The sequence below is a fragment of the Tamandua tetradactyla genome, chromosome 14 (genome assembly GCF_023851605.1).
Source record: "Tamandua tetradactyla isolate mTamTet1 chromosome 14, mTamTet1.pri, whole genome shotgun sequence".
In the NCBI taxonomy this organism is placed as follows: domain Eukaryota; kingdom Metazoa; phylum Chordata; class Mammalia; order Pilosa; family Myrmecophagidae; genus Tamandua; species Tamandua tetradactyla.
In genome coordinates this window covers 23,911,882-23,938,812 of record NC_135340.1, presented here as the reverse complement: position 1 = coordinate 23,938,812, position 26,931 = coordinate 23,911,882, and the positions used below count along the sequence as shown (strand labels likewise).

General features: G+C 38.5%; 1 protein-coding gene across 4 annotated transcripts in view; it reads left to right on the top strand.

The window, feature by feature from the left end:
• Window positions 1–26,931, top strand: part of G2E3 (G2/M-phase specific E3 ubiquitin protein ligase) — a 123,723-nt gene that overhangs the window by 17,968 nt on the left and 78,824 nt on the right. Inside the window, exons 2-3 of one of the 4 annotated variants that reach the window (XM_077127039.1) lie at window positions 21,889–21,982; window positions 22,612–22,679. The exons of 2 other annotated variants lie outside the window; for them this stretch is intronic. In XM_077127039.1, the coding sequence (XP_076983154.1) occupies window positions 22,633–22,679 (47 nt within the window). In that variant the 5' untranslated portion in view covers window positions 21,889–21,982; window positions 22,612–22,632. Of the gene's footprint in view, window positions 1–21,888; window positions 22,680–26,931 lie in introns of all 4 variants that reach the window. One more of the 4 variants, XM_077127038.1, reaches the window with a different exon arrangement.

Here is a 26,931-nt window from a genome sequence, read left to right as displayed (position 1 = left end):
CAAAGCTATAGCAATGTCCAATCTAAGGCATCCAGGGAAATATATCTTGGTTCAAGGATGCCAGTGGCATTCAGGGTTTCTGTCTCAACTGGAAAGGCACATGACGAATATGGTGACATCTGCCAGCTTTCTCTCTAGGTTTCTTGTTTCATGAAGCTCCTCCAGGGGCATTTTCCTTCTTCATCTCCAAAGGCCTCTGGCTGTGTGGGCTCTCCTGGTTCTCTTATAGCTCTGTCTCTCTCCAAAATGTTTCCTCTTTTAAAGGATTCCAGTAAACTAATCAAGACTACCTGGACTGGGTGGAGCCACACCTCAGTGGGAATAATCTAATTAAGTTTCCAAACTACTGTACTGAATGGGGATTAAAAGAAGCAGTTGCTCCCACAAGATTGTATCAGGATAATGGGGCTTTTCTAGGGTATGTAATCCTTTCAAACCAGCATAGGAGTTGATTCTTCTTTAAATGTTTGGCAGAATGTTACAGTGAAGCCATGTGGTCATGGTCTTCTCTTTGTTAGGAGGCTTTTGGTTATTGATTCTATCCATATTGTAGGTCTGTTAAAATTTTCTACTTCTTCTAAAGTCAATGTTGGTTCATATGTCTCTTGGAGTTTACCTTTTCATCTAGGGTATCTGACTTGTTGAAATACAATTGTTTGTAGTCTTCTGTTGTAATCTTTTTATATCTATAAGGTCTGTAGTAATATCCCCATCTACATTTTAATTTTGATGATTTCACTTTTTTGGTCAGTCTAGCTAAAGGTTTATCAATTTTGTTGATCTTTTCAAAGAACCAATGTTTAATATTTTTGATTCTCTAATGTTTTCCTATTCTATTTTGTTTACCTCTACTCTAGTCTTTATTACTTCCTTCTTTCTGTTATCGTTTGATTTAATTGGTTTTGTATTTCCTCATGGCATAAGCTTAGGTTACTGACTTGGAATCTTTCTTTTTTTAAAATATAGGTGCTTACAGCCATAAATTTACCTTTCATCACTGTTCTCACTGTATGTAATAAGTTTAGGGATGTTATATTTCATTTTCATCTCAACATATTTTCTCATTTTTCAGTGATTTTTTCTTTGACCCAATGGTTGTTTAAGAGTATGTTGCTTGATTTCTACCTATTTATGAATTTTCCAATTTTTCTTTTGTTACTGATTTCTACTTTAATCATCACTATGGTCAGATAAGGCACTTTGTATGACAATATTAGTCTTTTTCAATTTATTGAGACTTGTGGCCTAATAGATGGTCAATCTTAGAGAATTTTGCATGTGTACTTGAGAATATACTGTTATTGGGTGGAATGTTCTGTATATGTCTATTAGATCTAATTAGTTTATGGTGTTGTTTGAGTTTTCTGTTTGTTTACTGATCTTGTCTGGTTGTTGTATCCATTAGTGAAAGTGGCATATTGAAGTCTCCAACTATTATATTTTAACTATATTTTACTGTTCATTTCTATCAATTTGTGTGTGTGTGCTGTGCAGTGGGGGTCCCATTTCATTCTTTTGCATATGAATAACTTGTTATTGCATCACCATTTATTGAATGTTCTTTTTTTTGGTGGGCGGGAGAGCGCGTGGACTGGGAGTTAAACCTGGATCTCCACATGGCAGGTGAGAATTCTACTACTGAACTACCTGTGCATCTCAAACAAAGCTGTTCTGGCCCAATTTCGAACCAGGGACCTTTCTTGTGTGAGTTTAATATGATAACCACTATACCACGAAACTATGTCCATCAGCTTTTTTTTTTTTTTTTAATTTTTTTTATTAATCAAAAAAAAAGAAAAGAAATTAACACAACATTTAGAAATCATTCCATTCTACACATGCACTCAGTAATTCTTAGTATCATCACATAGATGTATGATCATCATTTCTTAGTACATTTGTATCGATTTAGGAAAAGAACTAGCAAAACAGCAGAAAAAGATATAGAATGTTAATATAGAGAAGAGAATTAAAATACTAATAATAATAAAAAATATATATATATATAAAAAAAGGAAAAAGAAAAAAACAGAAACAAAAGATACAAACAAACAAACAAAAAACTATATTTCAGGTGCAGCTTCATTCAGTGTTCCAACATAGTTACATTACACTTAGGTATTATTGTGCTGTCCATTTTTGAGTTTTTGTATCTAGTCCTGTTGCACAGTCTGTATCTCTTCAGCTCCAGTTACCCATTATCTTACCCTGTTTCTAACTCTTGCTGGTCTCTGTTACCAATGATATATTCCAAGCTGATTCTCGAATGTCGGTTCACATCAGTGGGACCATACAGTATTTGTCCTTTAGTTTTTGGCTAGACTCACTCAGCATAATGTTCTCTAGGTCCATCTATGTTATTACATGCTTCATAAGTTTAGTCTGTCTTAAAGCTGCATAATATTCCATCTTAGGTATGTGCCACAGTTTGTTTAGCCACTCGTCTGTTGATGGACATTTTGGCTGTTTCCATCTCTTTGCAATTGTAGATAATGCTGCTATAAACACTGGTGTGCAAATGTCTGTCTGTGTCTTTGCCCTTAAGTCCTTTGAGTAGATACCTAGCAGTGGTATTGCTGGGTCGTAATCCATTCTGCCATTCTGTGTCTTTTGATTGGGAAATTCAGTCCATTAACTCTTAGTGTTATTACTATTTGGATAATATTTTCCTCTACCATTTTGGCTTTTGTATTATATATATCATATCTGATTTTCCTTCTTTCTACACTTTACTCCATACCTCTCTCTTCTGTCTTTTAGTATCTGACTCTAGTGCTCCCTTTAATATTTCTTGCAGAGCTGGTCTCTTGGTCACAAATTCCCTCAGTGACTTTTTGTCTATAAATGTTTTAATTTCTTCTTCATTTTTGAAGGACAATTTTGCTGGATATAGAAGTCTTGGTTGGCAGTTTTTCTCTTTTAGTAATTTAAATATATCATCCCACTGTCTTCTAGCTTCCATGGTTTCTGCTGAGAAATCTACACATAGTCTTATTGGGTTTCCCTTGTATGTGACAGATTGTTTTTCTCTTGCTGCTTTCAAGATCCTCTCTTTCTCTTTGACCTCTGACATTCTAACTAGTAAGTGTCTTGGAGAACGCCTATTTGGGTCTATTCTCTTTGGGGTGCACTGCACTTCTTGGATCTGCAAATTTAGGTCTTTCATAAGAGTTGGGAAATTTTCAGTGATAATTTCTTCCATTAGTTTTTCTCCTCCTTTTCCCTTCTCTTCTCCTTCTGGGACACCCACAACACGTATATTTGTGCGCTTCATATTGTCATTCAGTTCCCTGATCCCCCGCTCAAGTTTTTCCATTCTTTTCCCTATAGTTTCTGTTTCTTTTTGGAATTCAGATGTTCCATCCTCCAGTTCACTAATTGTAGCTTCTGTTTCTTTAGATCTACCATTGTAGGTATCCATTGTTTTTTCCATTTCTTCTTCGTCTCCTTCACTCCCATAAGTTCTGTGATTTGTTTTTTCAGATTTTCTATTTCTTCTTTTTGTTCAGCCCATGTCTTCTTCATGTCCTCCCTCAATTTATTGATTTGGTTTTTGAAGAGTTTTTCCATTTCTGTTCATATATTCAGCATTAGTTGTCTCAGCTCCTGTATCTCATTTGAACTATTGGTTTGTTCCTTTGACTGGGCCATATCTTCAATTTTCCGAGCGTCATCCATTATTTTCTGCTGGCGTCTGGGCATTTGTTCAGATTTCCCTGGGTGTGGCACCCGGCTGGTTGAAAGGTTTTTCTGTGAAATCTCTGGGTTCTGTTTTTCTTTTCCTGCCCAGTAGGTGGCGCTCGTGGCGCTCGTCTGTCTGCGGGGCCCACCAGTAAAAGATGCTGTGGCTCCTTTAACTTGCCAATCCGAATCTCACAGTCGGCCCGGGTAACCGCGCGTGGGGTGGGGGGTTGCCGGCCGCCGCGGCTTGGGGGAGTGCCGGTCCAAATTGCCCAGCTGGCCCGAGACGCCAAGCGTGGCGGGAGGGCCCCGCTATCCAACGTTCCCAGTCAGACCGGGGAGCCACGTACATGGAGGGGGCCCCAGTCACCAGCCACCCCAGCCGGGAAAACGCGCGCCCCTCGGGTATCTCACCGCAGCGGATTCTCCCTGCCCGTTCAGCCATTCCAGAATGGGGTACGCTGTCTTTTTGGTCTCTGTCGTGGCTCCGGGAGCTGTTTTGTATTGTTTCTGTTTCTTTAGTTGCTTTTCTGGAGGAGGAACTAAGACCCGCGCGTCTTACTAAGCTGCCATCTTTTCCGGAAGTCTTTCCATCAGCTTTTGATCCTAAATTTTGGGATTTAAATTAGGTGTTGATATGTTTATAATTATTATATGTTCTTGATGGAGTGATCCTGTTATCAATATATAATGTCTTTGGGTTTTACAATAATTTTTTACTTTAAGTCTGTTTTGTCTGTTGTCAGTGTAGCCATCTTGCTCACTTTTGACAAAAATTTGCATGGGATATCTTTCTTCATCCTTTTATTTTCAACCTTGGATTATTCAGCGTTCTCTAGGGAAACAGAACTTACAGGAGATATCTGTAAGTAGTATGAAATTTTATAAAAGTGACTCACACAACTATGAGGATGCATGAGTCCAAATACCATAGGGTAGGCTACACAAGCTAGCACTCTGATGAAGGTCTTTGATGAATTTCCCAGGAGAGACAAGCTGGCTGAAGTGGAGATGAAAATTCTCTGTTCTGAATACTTAAGCTACCACCTCCCCCTTACCTTAACACCTCTCATTGTGGAAGACATTTCCTATGGCTTACTGCAGATATTATCATCTATAGATGCAGTCAGTGTGCAGATGATTTAAGTCCATTTAATGTCCTTGCAGCAACAGATATAGGCTTGCTTGACTAGACAGTGGGGTAACATCTCTTGGCCAAGGTCCAATATGGACCTAACCATCACCATCTACCCTTGTGAACTTGGCAGCTTTACACATCAACCTTAAACCGTGCTTACTCTCTAAATAGAAAACAATAACGTATTTTTCTCCTAACAATACTCAATTGTTCTCTGTATAACCAGAAACACACTTAGTGTCTCCGGAATTGGGTGCAAGTTCTGGGGTAATATTCTGTCTTAGACTTGATATCCTATAACTTAAGCACTATAACATGAATAATACAACTTATGTCATATGATAAGGAGATAAAATGAAGAGAAAACAAGATATTTGCTTTATATACAACTACAAACAAACTCATAACAAAAAGAAGAAATAGTCATACATTACAGTCCTCCTTTTTGTAACTGGTCATGCGGTTGTAGTTCATATTTAACTCTGCCTTCTTCTACTACCCACTCCATGTTCATGTACCATCAGCAAGCACTTCAGCTGATTGTGGTTCTTTGCCTGGTAGGGGGATCCAGACCTTCCTTCATTCCTGAAGCTTCTGGGCCATTGGTAGTCCTGCCAGGATTGTGTTGTTGGAGTTTTCCAAGGACTTTAATCACAGGGCACGGTAGTACTAAGAGACACCCTAGGGGATCTCCTGTATTCTAGGAAAATTCTTTATCTCCATTGTATAGTTGCGGTCGTATTTCCCCTTGATAGTCAGGGTCAGTCACCCCCAGCCAGTACAGTAATCTACTTCTTTGCATCTTGATTCAGAGGCATAAGAAGCCTGAAGTGGCCAGATGGCAATCTTAAGTTCCAGTTCAGTGGAATCATTATTATGTCTTCTGATGGAAGCACTCCATTTTTGGAACTAAGACCTGTAGACCAGTAGAGCTTAAGGTTTCAGAGACAGAAAACAAAAGGTTTCCTAGTGGATCACTAGGGGTGATAGTGAGTGGTACTACTCCCATTACCACTCCTTGATTCCTGGACGTGTGAATCCTGTCTATGGGAGAAACAGTACCAGAGAGTGGATGCTGATTCAGAGCATACACAGCATCCTGGAGACAGTGTCCCAGCCCTGCATGTATTACCACTGAGTTGGCACCATAATTGAGTCTGCAAAAGACCATTCCTCTGTTTCATCAATGCAGCTGCCTCTGGATGATGGGGAACATGGTAAGACCAGAGAATTCTATGAGCATGTGCCTATTCCCATACTTCATTTGCTGTGAAGTGGGTTCCTTGATTAGAAATAATGCTGTGTGGAATACAATGATGGTGGATAAGGAATTCTGTAAGTCCATGTATGGTAATTTTGGTGTATAGGGAAGGCAAACCCATATCCCAAGAAGGTGTCTGTTCTAGTTAGAACAAATTGCTGCTGCATCCATGGTGGAAATGGTCCAGTGTAATGAATCTGCCACCAGGTAGCAAGCTGATCACTCCAGGGAATGGTGACATATTGGGGACTGAGTGTCAGCCTCTGCTGCTGGCAGATTGAGCACTCAGCAGTAGCTTAGCTGGGTCAGCCTTGGTGAGTGGAAGTCCATGTTGCTGAGCCCTTGTATGTAACCCCTATTCCTATTACCATGACTACTTTGTTCATGAGCCCATTGGGCAATGACAGGAGTGGCTGGGGAAAGAGGCTGTATCCACAGAATGGGTCATCTTACCCACCTGATTATTAAAACCTTCCTCTGCTTGGGTCAACCAAATCAATAGGCCAAACCCTAAATCTTGGTGTTTGTTCATATGAAGCTTTTCCCCGCAAAGGGTAGGCTAATCCCACTTAAAATTAGGCCTAAGAGTCAACCCCTAGAGAACCTCTTTTGTTGTTCGGATGTGGCCTATCTCTCAGCCAACATGAGAAGCAAACTCACTGTCCTTCTCCCCTGCTCTGTGGGACATGACTCCCAGGGTTGTAAACCTCCCTGGCAATGTTGGACAAAAATCCTAGAATGAACTGAGACTCAGCATCAAGAGATTGAGAAAACCTTCATGACTGAAAGGGGGAAGAGGAAGTGAGATAAAATAGAGTGTCAGTGGCTAAGAGATTTCAAATAGAGTCAGGAAGTTATCCTGGAGGGTATTCTTATGCATTATATAGATATCCCCTTTCTAGTTTAAGGTGTGTTAGAGAGGCTAGAGGGAAGTGCATGAAACTGTAGAGCTGTGTTCCAGTAGCCATGTTTCTTTTTTTTTAGCCATGTTTCTTGAAGATGATTGTATAATGGTACAGCTTTCACAGTGTGACTGTGTGATTGTGGGGGAAAAAAGGTGTTTACTTGAGGGATTCTGCACTGATTCCTGCACTGCCCCCCAAGTAGAAAAATTGGGGGCCTCCTCCTATTAGAACGGCCTTGGAGGCCTGGCATGAGACGTCCTCATCCTTTGAGGATGGATTTAAGTTTTTGAAATAATCCTAAATCATTCAGAGCTCAGATTAATGACCAAAGATGGGCAATGAAGGTCAGTCACATTATTTTATTTATTTTTATTTTGTTTTTTACATGAGCAGGCACCGGGAATCGAATCTGGGTCTTCTGGCATGGTGCCTGCTGAGCCACTGTGGCCCGCCCAGTCACATTATTTTAGATTTTTTTTTTTTTTTTTTAAATTCCTGAGACATTTCTTGCAGTGAGTCTTTGGGCTTGGAGAACCTCTCAAAGTGACCACTTCAGAAGAGGACTGTATTCGTTAGTACATGTAACTTCGAGTGAATTTGTTTCTTAAAATCTGTTTTTTTTTTTTGTTTTTTTTTTTTTTGCCATGCCTTGTTTGTGATCACATCTCTGCATACACTATAGCTGTGAATGTATGTTAATGCAGTAAGCATGCAGCAGGTATTTTGCAAAGCTATGTTGTAAGTAAGTGCACTTTATTGTCATCTTATACTGTGACTGAGGTGTTTCTTTGTCATGAAACATTGCTTCTTCACAGAATTAAAATTACTGTTCTCCATACAATAAAAACAAAAACAAAAAACTCCTTTGCCGAAGTCACCTTCTGGTGAGCATACACCTGGGACACAAATAGCTTCGTGCGTGTTTTGCCCATTCAGATAGGTCTATTTGCATACCTCCTCCCCAGACCTCTTTGTCACCAATTTTCAAATCATTGTCCCTGCAAATCCCTAGCCAGCCAGCTAAACCATTAGCAACAGTCCATGAATCAGAATACAAATGCACCTCCAGCTAATTATTCTTCCAAACAAAATGAACCAACCTGCTACACTGCTTGATGTTCTTCCCGCTGGGAGGATTTCCCGTTACCACTGTCTTCCAGGGCCATCCCAGAAAGGGGCTGCTGTGCTACAGCTGTCCATTTTTGGGTGGTATTTGCATATCATACAAAAGCATTTGTAAACCAGGCCCAAGTTTTCCCTTCCCTCTTCAACTGATTGTAAGGAACTCCCCCAAGAAGCCATAGCTCAGGTCTCCTAAAGAGAAGGTAATGTGGCAGGAGTGGGCCATGGGCATTTGGGCCACTTCCTCATGTAAATTACATGTGCCTTCAGGACCCATTTGAGCCTGTAATATACACCATTTCCATTTTATGCTGGAATTTTGCTGTGCATGCCCAGCTTTATGGCATGACAGGTCACAGACTACCCACCTCATGATAAGCAACTCAGGTCTCATGATAACTAGGTGGGTGACCTGTGGTTAAGCGTTCAGTCTTTTAAGGCCCAGTAGCAGGCCAAATGAAGAGTTGTTGTCTCCAGAGGATGGTAAGGCTTTACTCCAAAATTCTAAGGGCCTGCATTGTTATTCTCCTAGCAGGGGCTAACATAACTCCAAACAGCATCTCTATTTGCTACTGACACTTCCAGCACTGTTGAATCTGCTGATCATATTGCCCAGGTGGCAGAGCAGCTTGTACAGCTCTCCTCTTGTGTCACAGAGCCTCTTCTTGTTCTGGTCCCCACTCAAAACTAGCAGCTTTTTGGGTCACTCAGTAAATTGGCCAGTTTAGCATACCCAAATGAGGAATATGTTGTCTCCAAAATCCAGAGGCCAGTTAGGTGTTATGCCTTTTTTGGTCGTAGGAGGGGCCTGATGCAATAGCTTATCCTTCATCTTGGAACAGATATCTTGACATGCCCCATACCACTGGACACCTAGAAATTTCAAGTGGAAGACCCCTGCATTTTTGTTGGCCATTCTCTGACACACAAATCCCTTATAATAAGTCTAGAGTAATTGCTACTTCTTGCTCGCTATATCCAGTTAACATGATATCATTAATATAATGGATCAATGTGATGTCTTATGGAAGGGAGAAACGATCAAGTTCCTGCAGACAAGGTTATAACACCAAGCTGTAGAGTTGATATACTCCTAAGGTAGGACAGTGAAGGTATACTGCTGGCCTTGCCAGCTGAATGTGAACTGTTTTTGGTGGTCCTTACTAACATCTATTGAGAAAAAAAGCATTTGCCAGATCAGTAGCTCCATACCAGGTAGCTGGAGATATGTTGATTTGCTCAACATGATACCACATCTTAAATAGCAGCTACAAGTGGAGTCACCACCTGGTTAAGTTTACAATAATCCACTTCATCTTCCAAAACCTAACCGTTTTCTGCACAGACCAAATAGAAGAGTTGAATGGGGATGTGATGTAAATTACCACCCCTGCATCCTTCAAGTCCTTCAGAGTGGCACTAACATGTGCAATTCCTCCAGGAATCCAGTATTGCTTCTAATTTACTATTTGCTAGGTAGGGGCAGTTCTAGTGGCTTCCGCTTGGCCTCTCCTACCCTAATAGCCTCCACTGTATGAGTCAGAGAGCCAATGTGGGGATTCTGCCAGTTGCTGAATATGTCAGTTCCAATTATACATTCTGGAACTGGGGCGATAACCACAGAATGGGTCCTGGGACCCACTGGACCCATTGTGAGTTGAATCTGAGCTAAAATTCCATTGATCACGTGGCCTCCATAAGCCCCACTACTCTGACTCATGGACCAGAGTAAGGTTTTGGGTCACCTGGAACTAATATCATCACTTCTCAGTTAGTGTATAATAATCCTTAAAATATCCGATTATTCCCTTATCCCCACCCAAAATAATCTGATTATTTCCTTATCCTCAGTGCACAATTACCCTAGTAAATGGCTGTGGGTCACATTTGGTAAGGTGGGGAGGAAGAACTGTGTAAATTTTGGACATAGTAAAAGGTCCTTCCTCATGGGAACTTGGCCTTCCCCTCCTCATTCAATGGACTGTGGGTCTGTAAAGTGTTTCAAGTCTCGGAATTGATAAAGGGGCCATGCCTCTCTGTTTTTGTAATTCAAGTTAGACTTTTGTGCACTTGACCTAGAACTCTTCTGTTTATACAAATCAAACAAGAATTTAGTAGACTGTTCTAGTTTGCTAGCTGCTGGAATGTAACACACCAGAGACAGATTGCCTTTTAATAAAAGGGGATTTATTTTGTTAGTTCTTCAGAAGAAAGGCTAACTTTCATCTGAGGTTCTGTCTTATGTGGGAAGGCACAGGGTAATCTCTGCTGGCCTTCTCCCCTGGCTTCTGGTTCCAAAAGGTTTCCCTGGAGTGATTCCTTTCTGCATCTCCAAAGGCCTGGGCTGAGCTGTGAGTGCTGAGATCAGATATGCTGAACTGCTTGGACTGTGCTACGTTGTGCTGTCTCATTTAAGCACCAGCCAATAAAGTCAAGCATCATTCGTTGCAGCAGGCACACCTCCTAGCCGACTGCAGATGTAATTAGCAACAGATGAGGTTCATGTACCATTGGCTCATGTCTGCAGCAACAAAACTAGGTGCCTTTACCTGGCCAAGTTGACAACTGAATCTGACTACCACATGTCCTCCCTTTGTCAACTTGGCAACTACATGCATCACCTTAAACGATATTAAGGTACAAAAAATTCTCTTCTGGTTGTGGACCTGTGAATCTCAAAACAAGTTGTCTGGTGCCATATACAAAGGAGTGACAGTCACAAGATCCATAGGGGGAAATTGGAAGAAACACAGATGTAAAACCTGCAGGGCAGGTGCCATGGGATTTCAAAGTCCGAAAGTCATTTATCCTTCGTCTTTAGAAGGTGGCAGTCCCACCCTTTCCAAGGGCCTACACAATGGCCCGCCTCTTTCCAAATCAACCATGGGGAACATTGAGGGAGACCACCTTTTTCTCGGCTCCCCTCTCTCCAGGCATCAGGGCCACCCCTGAGCTCTTTGTCATTTCCGGGGCACACGCTCAACCCCTCCATGTGTGGCAACCAGGCTCTCCCCAGTCCCCAAGGAGCTATACCTTCTCAAAGACCTGAGGCTGCACAACTCTTCCACTGCAACAAAATGGGAGACACTTCCTCTGCCCTCAGGGCAAACTCACCCTCTTTATGTATATGGGTGGATCCACTCTCCTGGCCGAGATTTCTTAGCTTCAGACCCAAGCTTCCATGGTTCTCACTCTGCAAACTCCAATCTCTCCCTTTTGTGTCCACCTTTGTCCAGGTTGGGAGTGGTTCCGTTTACACCAACAGTCTCTTCAAGCACTCCAGGACTTCTCCATCATTCTCTTCACAGTTCCTCCAAAATCTTCCCCTTAGCCATCCAAAAAACCGTTCCAACATATCTGAGATTTGCAAACTCAGCAGCACCCCACTCTCTGGTAAAAATCTGTTCTAGTTTGCTAGCTGCCAGAATGCAATACACCAGAGACGGATTGGCTTTTAATAAAAGGGGATTTATTTTGTTAGTTCTTGAGAGGAAAGGCAGCTAACTTTCATCTGAGGTTCTTTCTTACGTGGGAAGGCTCAGGGTAATCTCTGCTGGCCTTCTCTCTGGGCCTCTGGTTCCAACAACTTTCCCCGGGGTGATTCCTTTCTGCATCTCCAAAGGACTGGGCTGAGCTGCGAGTGCTGAGATCAGGTATGCTGAGCTGCTTGGGCTGTGCTACCTTGCGCTCTCTCATTTAAGCACCACCCAATTCAGTCAAACATCATTCATTGCAGCAGGCACGCCTCCTAGCCGACCACAGATGTAATTAGCAACAGATGAGGTTCACATACCATTGGCTCATGTCTGCAGCAACAAAACTAGGTGCCTTCACCTGGCCAAGTTGACAACTGAATCTAACTACCACACTGTCCATCTGTTTTACTTCTAGGTATCCAATCTATTAGCCAGTCTATTAGCCAATGCCATAAGTCTCTGCGAATCAGACTGCTGCTTTGACTCTGTTGTCCATTATGATAGTAGCATCCACCTTGTCTTTGGCAATTAAGTGCTGCCACATGGCTTCTGCCAACTTGGGATCTAGTTATCCATTGTATTTAAGGATTCCAGGTCAGTGACAGCAGTTCCCACAGTAATATCTTACCTACAGAAAAGGGTGACTGCACAGCTCTTCAGAGATGATGGAGCTAGTCTCACAAATTTATTACTCACACTCTGGGTAAAAGGTGTGTGCTCTGGATATTCCTGGAGTGTGTGAGCAGATCTTCCATGGTAAATCCACTCTAACATTCCAGTCTCTCTGATTCATCTACACTATACCAATGCAGTTCTAGCATTTCAGTCTTAGGCGATGTTGGCCACCTTTTGATCCATGTTTCAGCCAACCACCCAAGCAAACTGTTGATGCCCTTTCTAGCCCTTCGAGCTACAACTTTGAATCTCTGCTTAGCAGGCTCTTATCAATAAATTCAGTCCAATCCAGCTTTCTATTCCTTCCACCATTATCCTGCCCCCTTGTATCCATTCCCACATTCCCCTGATTTCTGTCTATGTAAATTGAAAAATTCATGCAGTTCTTCTGGAGTATAGTATATCTCCTTATGGGTCAGTCTTTGTACCTCATCTTTCAGTACCTGTAGGGATTTTAGTCTAGTTATAGGCCCAGAAGAAAAGAGTAGTAGTAGGGGTGGGCCGTGAAAATAATTAGAAGTATCCTTCAAACCAATTACTCAGAGCAGTCTGTATCAGATAAAACAGGATTAATCTCTCCAGACCAAGGAGTGAAGGCCATTTCCCCGGAGGAGATGGTTACAGGTTAAGTAGGCACTGAAGGGTTAATCTCTTAAGTGGAGGTTGGTTGGTAGACTCCTTAGGGAAGACTAGGGGTTGGGAAGCTGTCTCTTCAAGGCCTGCTGGGGATTGGGTGGCTGTTTCTTTAGGGCAGGCTAGAGGTGAGGTGGCAGGTTCCTCAGGCCAGAACATTATAGATTTATGTAGCAAAGATTCAACAGAATCTAGGCTTTCAGTGTCCCCACTGCCATCATCAAACATATGTCCCCATCCCCAATTTTCAGAACCTCATTCCTTTCCAATTAATGCCCTCACTTTAACAGCAGACACCTTGCAAGGTTGAGATTTTCATTTACATTGTAAATCTGCTACTTTCACAATGAAACTCTGAGTCTGATTTTCCAAGATCTCAAGTCTTTGGCAATAGGAAGTAAGATTTTCTTTCAGGACACATGTAGAAACTTTTACATCTTTCATTGTGCAGCTTAAGCTGCTAATTTGAAGACTTCAGCTCATCCCTTTCTTTTATAACTGTACCCAGCATATCTAGGAACAATCAGGCAACATCATTATACTTTTAATTGCACACAAAAAGTTTAAGATGACAAAAATACTGTCATCCAGAGCCTTGCCTTGCATAAGCATATGATTTGCAGAATCAAATGGTGATACTTTGCATATCTCTATTGCCAACTCACTCCATGGACTTTCGGTGCCATCTTGATTTTTGGAAATAGAGTCATTAGTGCCTTTGAATAAAATCAGAGTAGAAAACCAATCGCAGTAACCCATTTGTAAGATTCTGTTTCTCAAAAAATACTCCCAATACCATACTGTAGCAGTCAGGATTCTTTAGGGAAACAGAACCAAGAAGAGATATCTGTAAATGGTATGAAATTTTATAAAAGTGTCTCATGTAACTGTGAGGATGTTGTCGCACAAAAGGCAGTGTAATATTTGTGGCCACTTAATTTATAGGTTCGGATTTGTAGACAACACAGACTTCGGTGATATAAAAACAGATTTTATTAGGAAAGTAATTAAAAGAAAGTAGTTAAAAGACCTTTAAAAAATAAGGCATAGTTATATCACCAGATAAGATGGCACCAACACCAGAAGAGAAGTGCTGGAGAATTTCAGAAGCAGCATTCCAACTCTCCTTAGTTAAGATCCATAGCAGAGTGTAAAATTCTAATGAGGTGCTCTCCCTCTCCCTTAAATTTATTCTCTCCCTTCTTCTTCTCCTAAGATTTCTTCTTCTTCTTCATAAGATTTTCCTCTCTTTCTTTCTAATTACTTGCATGCAATTTTTATGGTAACTTCTCACAGTAGTGGCCGAATTCCAATTAGCTTACATAACCAGGCTCAGTTGGGTCCTCTGGGAACTGGCTAGGGACTGAGAAGAACTTCCTGGGACCTAGATATCTTTATCAAAGTACATTTCCTTCCAGGAAGACAGCCAGTCCTCCCAGTGGAGTGCATATTTCAACTATTTCTTACCAGGGTCACGCAATAGCAACATCATTTGCATGCAATGGCAACATCACTTGAACAGAACAGATTCTATAAATTTATTTTTCCCTTACATTTGGCCCTTAGAGTCTGACCTGTTCATGATGTAAGCTGTGGTCATTTTGGGGGTAAATTTAGCTCATACATGTGTTTTCATTAAATACAGGACAAAGCATTAAAATATTTTTATACAGCCATAAAGGTATTCAGGTATCTACATTATTTTAACATCACTTAGCCAGTCCAACAAGAGTATACATTAAGAACAGATCCACTTATAGCAATACCACTTTAGATTAATGGACTAAGCCACCAGTCTGGGATAAGAAAAGAAATATCACCAAGATAGTACAGTATTCCTTTTCAGTTCTTCAGAGATTAATATGTTCAGATTAATAGATTAAGCCACCTGGTCTGGGGCAAGGAAAGAAACGTCACCCAGCCAGTATAGCATTCACAAAACATAAGAAATATTACCCAGATCCACATAGTCTCAGGCACACAGTACAATATGTTAGGAGGCACACAAACACATTACCCAGTTGGTACATTATTTTTATACTAGCTGCCCTGGTCTGGGGCAAAAACAAACACATAAAACATTACCCAGCCAGTACAATATTCTTCAATTCTTCTGCCATGGCATAATATTCTCAGATCAGTATTTTCAAATCAATATATTCAAATCAGTATTCTTAAATCAATATATTAAGCAGAGTGCATGGAACTCCAAGTAGTGGCCTGCACTTTGTAGAGTTTCCCATTAAATGTTTGACAAAGAGTACATCAACAGGAGAATAAACAACAAATTAGAATCAGAGATGCTATTAAACCAGATAATGAATGCCAAGTTCCAGTAAGGGAGTTCCACCATGAATGTAAAGGGTCCTGGGAAACGGTGTCTGTAACTTTTACTTCCTCATCTGTTTCTTGTGAAGCCATTTTCAACAGAATCTTGATAATCAGGGATATATACACAGCATTTTACATGTATAACAGCACAAGTTCTTTTCTGAGTAATTGTTAGATTTAGACAAGTCCAGTAATTAGGTTCAGTGGTTGATATTATTCATCATGGAAGTACTTCAGCTACATCAGTTGGGAATTCAGCACAGATTCAGCAGTGAGCGATGTTATGCACTTAGGCATAGGTATGTGTCCACAATGTCAGACTATCAGTCAACCATTCAGTTGAAGATGGTGAACACTGTAACATACTTATTTATGAGGAAAAAATTGATTAATAGGCAAATATTTTAGTTCATTCTTTTCAACATAGGTCATCACCATTGTATTATTATTTTCCTCTGCTGTTATTTCAGCGGCCCTTGGCCTATCTTGGTTGTGTTTTTTTTTCTTCAGAATTATAAGTGGTGCCAAATTCTGTCACTCAAATTATTACATTAGGAGCATGATTTAACTTTTCCTAGTTCCTTTTTTATAAGGAGTAATTATTAATTGCCCTTAAAATGGGAACCATTGTCACTTTGGATTTATAAAAGGGGATCTGTAATAATATCCAAAATTTTACAGATATTTCTTTGGGTGGCACATTGGTATGCACAGGCAACAAGCATCCCAGAGTAGATTGTCTACACAAGTGCATATGGACTGAATCAATTTGCCATATTTGAGCAGGGAGTGTTCCTCTTGCCAATTCTCCTGTTATTATCTTCAGTATTATTTGTAAAGCATCTTTTTTACAAATTTCACATTGATTTTTAATCTGGATTAAAATAGAGAAAGGTAGATCAATCCCTGTGGCTTGTGCCCACCTATGCATAGCTTGTGTGCCTAAATGTCCAGGTTTCTGATGCACCCATTGTGTGAGAGCAGAGTCTTCTTCAGCAATGGTATTCACAGCAATTTTTGCCAAGGCATCTGCAGTAGCATTGTACTCATGTTCAGGTGAATTTAGGGTCGAGTGGGCATCTATATGGAAAAACAGATACATTAGTACATTGAACAATTTCCCATATTTCCTCCCGTAATATTGTTCCTCATAATTCCCTTCCGTGTATTTCTCAACTATTCTGTTTCTAGATAGCCATTTAAATAGTTGATCCATTGTCCACTTTTTATGAATCATTAAATAAACTGAGAAGCTCTGGTTAAACAAATAATTATACTGTTGTCTAATAGTATGTAAGAAGATCAATTACTGAAAGGTTAGAACATGTTTTAATTTCTATAACTTTCTTTGAACATTTTTATGCAACCTAAAACATATGAAATAAACTTTATTTTTGTCATTTCATTTTTTAACAAAAAGATATCCTGTAGAGTTTGACTTTGAGAAAAAATTGTTTGAAACAATATTTGGTTCCTTACTTTACTAAAACTGAGAAAAAAACAGCCTTTTTAAACAATGAGATAATTCATTTTTCTTACCCAGGTGAGGACATGATAAATTTAACATAAAGTACAAGAACTTATTCTAGTAAAACACAAACTTTCTCCTTTTTACACTGGTTATTTAGAAAAGACTTTTATAACTTTTCACTAGAGAATGGGCCAACACTTTAAGAAAACTTTGTCATTTTAACAGAGAAAACTAAAAATAAATTTAATCAGTATATTATTTGATCAACTTACTATTATCTATTCAGGATTTGTCTTACATTTTATCTTGGGACAAAACTACTCTCTTTTTCCTTTTAATAAAAACATATCCTTTAAATCCTTCATACTTAAGTCATTACTTCAAGCAAACATTTCACCACATACAGTTACCATCAAAATCAAATTTGTCAGAATAATGTCAAATATTTAAAATGCTTTACCCAGTGCATGTTTGAAACATCAATATACAACTTTTAACAATAAATTTTACTTTTTCAGAGTTTTTTGATCATATTTCTTTTATAAATTAGATTTATAAACAAATCTAATTATAAGATGCTATTGAAATTTAAAATTTCAATCTTAGGCTATTTTTCATTGATGTCCAGTTTATATAATGAAAAGTTAACAGATTTTTCTACTTAAAAGTAAAGAAAAACTGTAAGGATAAAACTTGCTAGCAAAGAGTTTCTTAATATTAAACAGCTTCCCCAATTCAGAAATATGAAATATAAAACCAAAGGGGAGCCCCACATTTGGAGTCACAGATAATGGGATTTGGCCTGATCCCTTTGTCTGAAAGAAAGGGGCTAAATTAGGGTTCAGAGGTGCTGAGGGAGCTGAACGCAGATCTCTGCCTTGCTTGGAGTTGCTTTATCAGTATTCACTTCATGGTTATAACTTGGTTTCCATTTTTCTTCATACATTTTCTTTATTTCATTATTTGGCAAACCATTAGTACTTTCTTGTTTGACCCCAGCTTCCAGCAGGGCTTGGAACATGTCTCTGTGCGAAATCCTGTTACTGATATTGGGGAACCAACTCCCATTTTATCTTTTGGTCTGTCCTTCTCCTGTATTCCAGTTTCCCATGTCTCCCAGCTCTGCCATTTTATCTGTGTCTTTGTTAAGTGGATTACCTGTTTCTCTTAACAATGAAGATATTATCAAATGTTTATATACTGGAGGTGCTGTCTCAATGATAGCATTTCTTTGTAAAGCATTGACAAGGAGGAGGTGGTATGTGTTGGCTTCTCCTAATACAGTTGCTGACTTCATAGCTTCCTGTCTCAATCTCTGCTTAGCATCTCGCCAAGTGTACCAGGGTCGATCACTTCGTGGCCACATGGTGTCAGTAGGGTATTGTTTATTATACTGTTGTGCAGCCAATGCCAGTTTAAGTTAGAACTTCCTCTGGTCTGCTGGCTAAACTTCTGAAAAGCAGTCTGTATGAAGGAATTGGTGCTAATTCCTGTAAACTTCATGCAATCAGCATAGTCCAGCACCACTTCTCCAGCCCCCTGCATCAGCAGTTCTGATCATTTAGGTAATTAATGGCTCATCAATTTTCTGAGTAAAATGGCTAAGAATGTCACTTATTTCTTGTTCTTTTATAGTGGTTTTGAAAGTCATCAGATTGCCCTGTTTCTCTTCTTTTTGTCTTTGTATTGGGTGAGCTCCTATTTCTGGAAGATATTTATTCTTTTCTTTCTGACAAACTTACTGTTCTAAAACATTCCCATCTTTTTCGTCATCATCATCATCATCATCATCAGTCTCATCCCACACATCACCATTCCACTTATCAGGATCCCAGTCAGCAGTGGCAGTGGCCAGTACCATATGTACTTTCTTTTTGTTCACTCTACCTCTTCTCTTCTTATATTTATATTGGGCCACACAGATTGCAGCGTTTTCAGTTACTGACGGATATTTACAAACTTGATTTTTCCAAAGTAAAATTTTGATTCTGCAGTATGGACAGTTTTCTCTGTAATTCTGCCAATTCCTTTTCATAATTCATTTTTTCAGAGATTACTTGATCTCTCTTTACACATTTTCCTATATGCTGTTAATAAAGCTCATCCTTTTCTACACACTCCAATAATTTCTTTCCCTTTTTCTAGTGGAATATTTTCTAGACAAAGAGTAACCTGAGTAAATTCTCTCTGTTTAATTCTCCTTCCCCAATCTTCACTGACTGGGTCCTGTATATTTTGACCATTCCCTTTGCAAGCGAGGAGAAAGGTAGCTCATCCCTTCCTGGGATTTCTTGGTTCTTTAATTTGGGCTTTGAAGAAGTGTTTTACAAAGAACTTCTTTAAAAATGACATTTCTTAATTGATGTCCAAAGCTTATGACCCACTGTTAATCTCTTAGTACTTGAATGAAGACCACCAGCACTTACGTCATATTGCTAAATGCCTCTGCCAACTCCTAAAGAAACTTCTTACTAATATTTGTAGTGATGAACACACAATCAAAAAAGATTAAGAGAAGGCACTTTTTGATTTTTATAGAGATTTTAACCTTCACTGATCTCAAATAAATCTTGAAGAGGGGTTACTGACCTACAAACTCCCAAATGTCTTATAGCAGTAGAAAACAGAATCCAAGGGGATAAGACATTCAGATCTGAAACCGCCTTACTAATACAAAAGGACAAGAGACCGGCAATTTCAAATCTATCAAAAATGGTCCTAATAAAGCATTAAAGTATTGAGAAGAGCATGATCCATGTGTTTTGTACAAATCCTCCAAAGTTTGCCTTGTTGACATTCACCATTATGAAGCCATGCTGAAATGCGAATCCTGCTCATCGTGCCAATTTTGTCACAGAAAAGAAAACGTAATATTTGTGGCCACTTAATTTATAGGTTCAAATTTGCAGACAACACAGACTTCAGTGCTATAAAACCAGATTTTATTAAGAAAGTAATTAAAGAAAATAATTAAAGATAGTAATTAAAAGAGCTTTCAAAAATATGGCATAGTTATATCACCAGATAAGATGGCACCAGCACCTGAAGAGAGGTGCTGGAGAGTTTCAGAAGCAGCATTCCAACTCTCATTAATAAAAATCCATGGCAATCTTTGAGAGCATTCAGAGTCTCCTTAGTTAAAATCCATAGCAGAACATAAGAGTCTGATGAGGTGCTCTCCCTCTCTTATAAGATTCTTCTCTCCCTTCTTCTCCTAAGTTTCTCCTCTTTCTTTCTTCTTCTTCATAAGATTCTCCTCTCTCTCTTTCTCTAACTACTTGCTGTAGTTTTTATTATGTCTTCACATGGTTGGTCAAATTCCAGTTAGCTTACATGATCAGGCCCAGTTGGGTCTTCTGGGAACTGTTAATTATACTTGCAAATCCCATAAATGAAATAGCCTCACAGTAACAAGCAGGCTACCTTGTGACAAATATCTGGAGATTATTACCTACCCAAGTTGCCACGTGAAATTAGCCATCACATTGTCTCTCTATAAGAAGTCATGAAATGAGGTAGTCTGTCATCTGACTTTCTCTTGTTAAACATGGTTGCTGTCATAGAGTCATTACATTTTCATATAAGTTTTTAAATCTCAGCATGCCAATTTCTACCAACAGCATGCCTATAGCGGAGAGGTATAGATGACTTGTAGGTTAAAGTCTAAGCTACTGCACATGTCAGGCAGGCCCAGTTTGGTTTGATCCAGTCTCAGTTATTAGAATAACTTTAGATTTGGGGTAGGTTAGTTCTGGGCTGACCCGTACCCTTGATTAATAAACATAGAGGCTGTCTTTAGTGATTACCGGACTCTAAAGTTGAAAAACTGGATAACTGGGTACAAATGAAGGTTAGTCACAAGGTTTTTACAGTCACAGGGGCAGAAGATAAGGGCTATACAATCATTATTAGAGATCAAGGCAGCTGGATTACAATATAGAGATTTGGGGAATTTCCCTCTTCCACTCCAGTATACCAGAAAGCAACAAAGAAACATCAATATAATGATTCAGTAATCAAAATCATCCCATAAATCCTGATTTCTCAGTTAAAATTTCTATCTTTCATTTGATAATCATCTTTCAATCTTGAGGGATATCTGGGCAACAACTAACTGCTTCAAGACCAAAAGGGCATTGTTATTCAAGGGCGAAGGGCTGAAACGATGAAACCAGTTGCTATTCTTGGAGAGTCGTGTATCTCTGAGTTTCAGAGTCTCAGGGCACTGGAATAATCTTGAGGTTTCATATCTCTGAAAAACAAACTTAATAAGTAAAATTTTATAGAGCACAGGATTTCTTTCAGGGTTTCCAGGAGCACTTTTGGTTGGGGTTTGCCATATTGTGACAATATATGTTTCAGTATCTTGCTGAAACTTGCATAAGAGTAACCTCCAAAATGACCTCTTGATTTGATTTGAAATCTCTTAGCCATTGAAATTCTATTTCTTTACCCACTTTTGGTCAATTAATGCACGATACCAGAGCCAGACTCATCCTTGGAACTTAATGTCCCAGGATGCCAGGGCCAGTTATGTTCCATGCTGCCAGGGCCAGCCTTACACCCCTGGAAATTATGTTCCATGTTGGATGGAAGCTCAGAGTTTTGCTTAGAGAAAGACCACATTTGAGCAACAGCAAAGATCTTTTGGAAATGACTCTCAGGCACTAATCATAAGGGGGTTCAATTTAGTATTACAGAAATAAATTTCATAAGGGCAATCCTCACAATTGAGGTCTTAGCTTATTAATTGGGAGCCCCCTTTTTCTTAAGAAAATGTCAGGAATTCCCTGGGTGGGAAAGTGTAATACTTCTGTTTTTCCTAGTCCCTCAGGGGACTTTGCAAACAGTTTTCATTTTCTGCCCCCAATACTCTGAAATGCATCATTGTACAACATTAACTTGCATAAAACATTAAGATTTTATTCTTTATCCCAGGTTCTATATCAAATAAAGTTGAATTAGGTTGTTTGACTAGATAGGTTAAATTAGATAGTGTAAATTTTGGGCAAAATAAACATGTTTTTTTATCCCACACAAAAGTTAAAGCTTTAAAAATAGACAGTATTATTCTTTACCTTGAATATTGACTTGCCTTAGTATATTTAACCAGATCAGTTTCATCACATGTTTAATCAGAGTCTGATCATTTTCAGTTTTTTTATTTTAATTTTATTTATTTATTTTTTAAACAGTTGCTGTATGGACTTTTGCTGACTTTCAGAGCTGGAGAACCAGATCTGCATCTCAGATGTCACGCAGATACTTAAAGTTACAAGGAACTACTAGGTTATATGAAGGGCAAAGCATTTCAGAATTTTAAAGTAACAGTTAAAACTTACAATCTAAGCTTTAATTTTATAAGCAATTTTAAATGAAGCTACTTTCAGAAATAAAAACATTAGTTAGTTTTATATTAAGAACCATAGCAGAGGTTTTATTCTGTTTCACTGTTACATTTACCAGGGTTATGTTTATTAACATATAAAATATTACATACATATTTGCCCTACCTTTCTTTTAACGTTTTTTACTTGTTACAAATGGAGCTCTGACCTATAGCTGACCATATATACTTTTAGAGAATTATTAGAACAAAGCAGAACAGTTGATAATTTGACTACTTTTATGATCTGTAGCTTTGTAAGAATAACTAAAACCATGATTAACAACATCATACCACTGCTCAACATCAAACAGATTAGTATCATGATTTAACATGGACAGTGAGAACATTGTCAAAGTTTAGGAATTATATGGAATTTAATATTATTATACCTCTACAAATTTAACCAGTAACAGGATAGAAAATCCCTTTTAACCACTGTAATACTTCCCAAATACCTCCTATACAATAGGTTAAACTATTTTAGTACCTTATACGAGGAGAAAGAACAAAATAGTTTTTCCCTTAACAGTGAGAAGATTTGTCTTCTGAAATGAAGGAGGAGAAGGCCACGAATATTAACAAGGATATTATTCTGATGTAAGATCTTTGGTTTGCATACAGAGTAAAAAAACATTTTTACAACTTTACATTAAGAGCAGACTAACAATCCACATTATTTTAACAGGGAGAAACTGAAATTTTGGTTTTGTGTGAATACCCAGCTTAACACAAAAGCTTTCTTTTTTGAAATATATGATAAATAAAATCAGCAAAGCTTTTGAACCAGCATGCTTACTTCCAATAACAGTATTCATGAGGGGAGAAGAAACAGAGATACTACAAAATAATGGAGGAAGGAGGAAGTTATGCTGTGGTTTAGTACACAGCCAGGCATCTATATACTCAGAACACACAAATGATTATCAATATGCCTAAAATCTCTCAGTCCAATTCAGCACTACCTTCAGAGGTCAGAAAAGCCCTAAGTTTGAAATATAATCAGCTTTTTCATATTTAAGGGATTTATATCCAGAACATACCTATTTCTTGAGATATGGGTATTATTTCTTAGAATGTAAGTAATTGAGTCAAGAAAAAAAATATTAAGAGGTTTTTTATTTATTTATTTATTTTTATTTATTTATTTTTATTAATTAATGGAAAAAAGAAATTAACCCAACATTTAGAAATCATACCATTCTACATATGCACTCAGTAATTCTTAACATCATCGCATAGATGCATGATCATCGTTTCTTAGTACATTTGCATCGGTTTAGAGAACTAGCAACACAACAGAAAAAGATATAGAATGTTAATATAGAGAAAAGAGATAAAAGTAATAATAGTAAAAAACAAACAAACAAACAGACAAAACCTATAGCTCAGATGCAGCTTCATTCAGTGTTTTAACATGATCACTTTACAATTAGGTATTATTGTGCTGTCCATTTTTGAGTTTTTGTATCTAGTCCTGTTGCACAGTCTGTATCCCTTCAGCTCCAATTACCCATTATCTTACCTAGTTTCTAACTTGCTGGACTCTGTTACCCATGACATATTCCAAGTTTATTCTCGAATGTCCGTTCACATCAGTGGGACCATACAGTATTTGTCCTTTAGTTTTTGGCTAGACTCACTCAGCATAATGTTCTCTAGGTCCATCCATGTTATTACATGCTTCATAAGTTTATCCTGTCTTAAAGCTGCATAATATTCCATCGTACGTATATACCACAGTTTGTTTAGCCATTCTTCTGTTGATGGACATTTTGGCTGTTTCCATCTCTTTGCAATTGTAAATAACGCTGCTATAAACATTGGTGTGCAAATGTCCGTTTGTGTCTTTGCCCTTAAGTCCTTTGAGTAGATACCCAGCAATGGTATTGCTGGGTCGTATGGCAATTCTGTATTCAGCTTTTTGAGGAACCGCCAAACTGCCTTCCACAGTGGTTGCACCATTTGACATTCCCACCAACAGTGGATAAGTGTGGCTCTTTCTCTGCATCCTCTCCAGCACTTGTCATTTTCTGTTTTGTTGATAATGGCCATTCTGGTGGGTGTGAGATGATATCTCACTGTGGTTTTGATTTGCATTTCTCTAATGGCCAGGGACATTGAACATCTCTTCATGTGCCTTTTGGCCATTTGTATTTCCTCTTCTGAGAGGTGTCTGTTCAAGTGTTTTTCCCATTTTGTAATTGGGTTGGCTGTCTTTTTGTTGTTGAGTTGAACAATCTCTATAAATTCTGGATACTAGACCTTTATCTGATACGTCATTTCCAAATATTGTCTCCCATTGTGTAGGCTGTCTTTCTACTTTCTTGATGAAGTTCTTTGATGCACAAAAGTGTTTAATTTTGAGGAGCTCCCATTTATTTATTTCCTTCTTCAGTGCTCTTGCTTTAGGTTTAAGGTCCATAAAACTGCCTCCAGTTGTAAGTTTCATAAGATATCTCCCTACATTTTCCTCTAACTGTTTTATGGTCTTAGACCTAATGTTTAGATCTTTGATCCATTTTGAGTTAACTTTTGTGTAGGGTGTGAGATATGGGTCTTCTTTCATTCTTTTGCATATGGATATCCAGTTCTCTAGGCACCATTTATTGAAGAGACTGTTCTGTCCCAGGTGAGTTGGCTTGACTGCCTTATCAAAGATCAAATGTCCATAGATGAGGGGGTCTATATCTGAGCACTCTATTTGATTCCATTGGTCGATATATCTATCTTTATGCCAATACCATGCTGTTTTGACCACTGTGGCTTCATAATATGCCTTAAAGTCCGGCAGCGCGAGACCTCCAGCTTCGTTTTTTTTCCTCAAGATGTTTTTAGCAGTTCAGGGCACCCTGCCCTTCCAGATAAATTTGCTTGTTGGTTTTTCTATTTCTGAAAAATAAGTTGTTGGGATTTTGATTGGTATTGCATTGAATCTGTAGATGAATTTAGGTAGGATTGACATCTTAACTATATTTAGTCTTCCAATCCATGAACACGGTATGCCCTTCCATCTATTTAGGTCTTCTGTGATTTCTTTTAGCAGTTTTTTGTAGTTTTCTTTATATAGGTTTTTGTCTCTTTAGTTAAATTTATTCCTAGGTATTTTATTCTTTTAGTTGCAATTGTAAATGGGATTCGTTTCTTGATTTCCCCCTCAGCTTGTTCATTACTAGTGTGTAGAAATGCTACAGATTTTTGAATGTTGATCTTGTAACCTGCTACTTTGCTGTACTCATTTATTAGCTCTAGTAGTTTTGTTGTGGATTTTTCCGGGTTTTCGACGTATAGTATCATATCGTCTGCAAACAGTGATAGTTTTACTTCTTCCTTTCCAATTTTGATGCCTTGTATTCTTTTTCTTGTCTAATTGCTCTGGCTAGAACCTCCAACACGATGTTGAATAATAGTGGTGATAGTGGACATCCTTGTCTTGTTCCTGATCTTAGGGGGAAAGTTTTCAGTTTTTCCCCATTGAGGATGATATTAGCTGTGGGTTTTTCATATATTCCCTCTATCATTTTAAGGAAGTTCCCTTGTATTCCTGTCTTTTGAAGTGTTTTCAACAAGAAAGGATGTTGAATCTTGTCAAATGCCTTCTCTGCATCAATTGAAACGATCATGTGATTTTTCTGCTTTGATTTGTTGATATGGTGTATTACATTAATTGATTTTCTTATGTTGAACCATCCTTGCATACCTGGGATGAATCCTACTTGGTCATGATGTATAATTCTTTTAATGTGTTGTTGGATATGATTTGCTAGAATTTTATTGAGGATTTTTGCATCTATATTCATTAAAGAAATTGGTCTGTAGTTTTCTTTTTTTGTAATATCTTTGCCTGGTTTTGGTATGAGGGTGATGTTGGCTTCATAGAATGAATTAGGTTGTTTTCCCTCCAGTTCGATTATTTTGAAGAGTTTGAGGAGAGTTGTTACTAATTCTTTCTGGAATGTTTGATAGAATTCACATGTGAAGCCGTCTGGTCCTGGACTTTTCTTTTTAGGAAGCTTTTGAATGACTAATTCAATTTCTTTACTTATGATTGGTTTGTTGAGGTCATCTATTTCTTCTTGAGTCAAAGTTGGTTGTTCATGTCTTTCCAGGAACCCGTCCATTTCCTCTAAATTGTTGTATTTATTAGCGTAAAGTTGTTCATAGTATCCTGTTATTACCTCCTTTATTTTTGTGAGGTCAGTAGTTATGTCTCCTCTTCCATTTCTGATCTTATTTATTTGCAGCCTCTCTCTTCTTCTTTTTGTCAATCTTGCTAAGGGCCCATCAATCTTATTGATTTTCTCATAGAACCAACTTCTGGTCTTAATGATTTTCTCTATTGTTTTCATGTTTTCAATTTCATTTATTTCTGCTCTATTCTTTGTTATTTCTTTCCTTTTGCTTGCTTTGGGATTAGTTTGCTGTTCTTTCTCCAGTTCTTCCAAATGGACAGTTAATTCCTGAATTTTTGCCTTTTCTTCTTTTCTGATATAGGCATTTAGGGCAATAAATTTCCCTCTTAGCACTGCCTTTGCTGCGTCTCATAAGTTTTGATATGTTGTGTTTCGTTTTCATTCGCCTTGAGATATTTATTAATTTCTCTTGCAATTTCTTCCTTCACCCACTTGTTGTTTAAGAGTGTGTTGTTGAGCCTCCACGTATTTGTGAATTTTCTGGCACTCCGCCAGTTATTGATTTCCCACTTCATTCCTTTATGATTCGAGAAAGTGTTGTGTATGATTTCAATCTTTTTAAATTTGTTAAGACTTGCTTTGTGACCCAGCGTATGGTCTATCTTTGAGAATGATCCATGAGCACTTGAGAAAAAGGTTTATCCTGCTGTTATGGGATG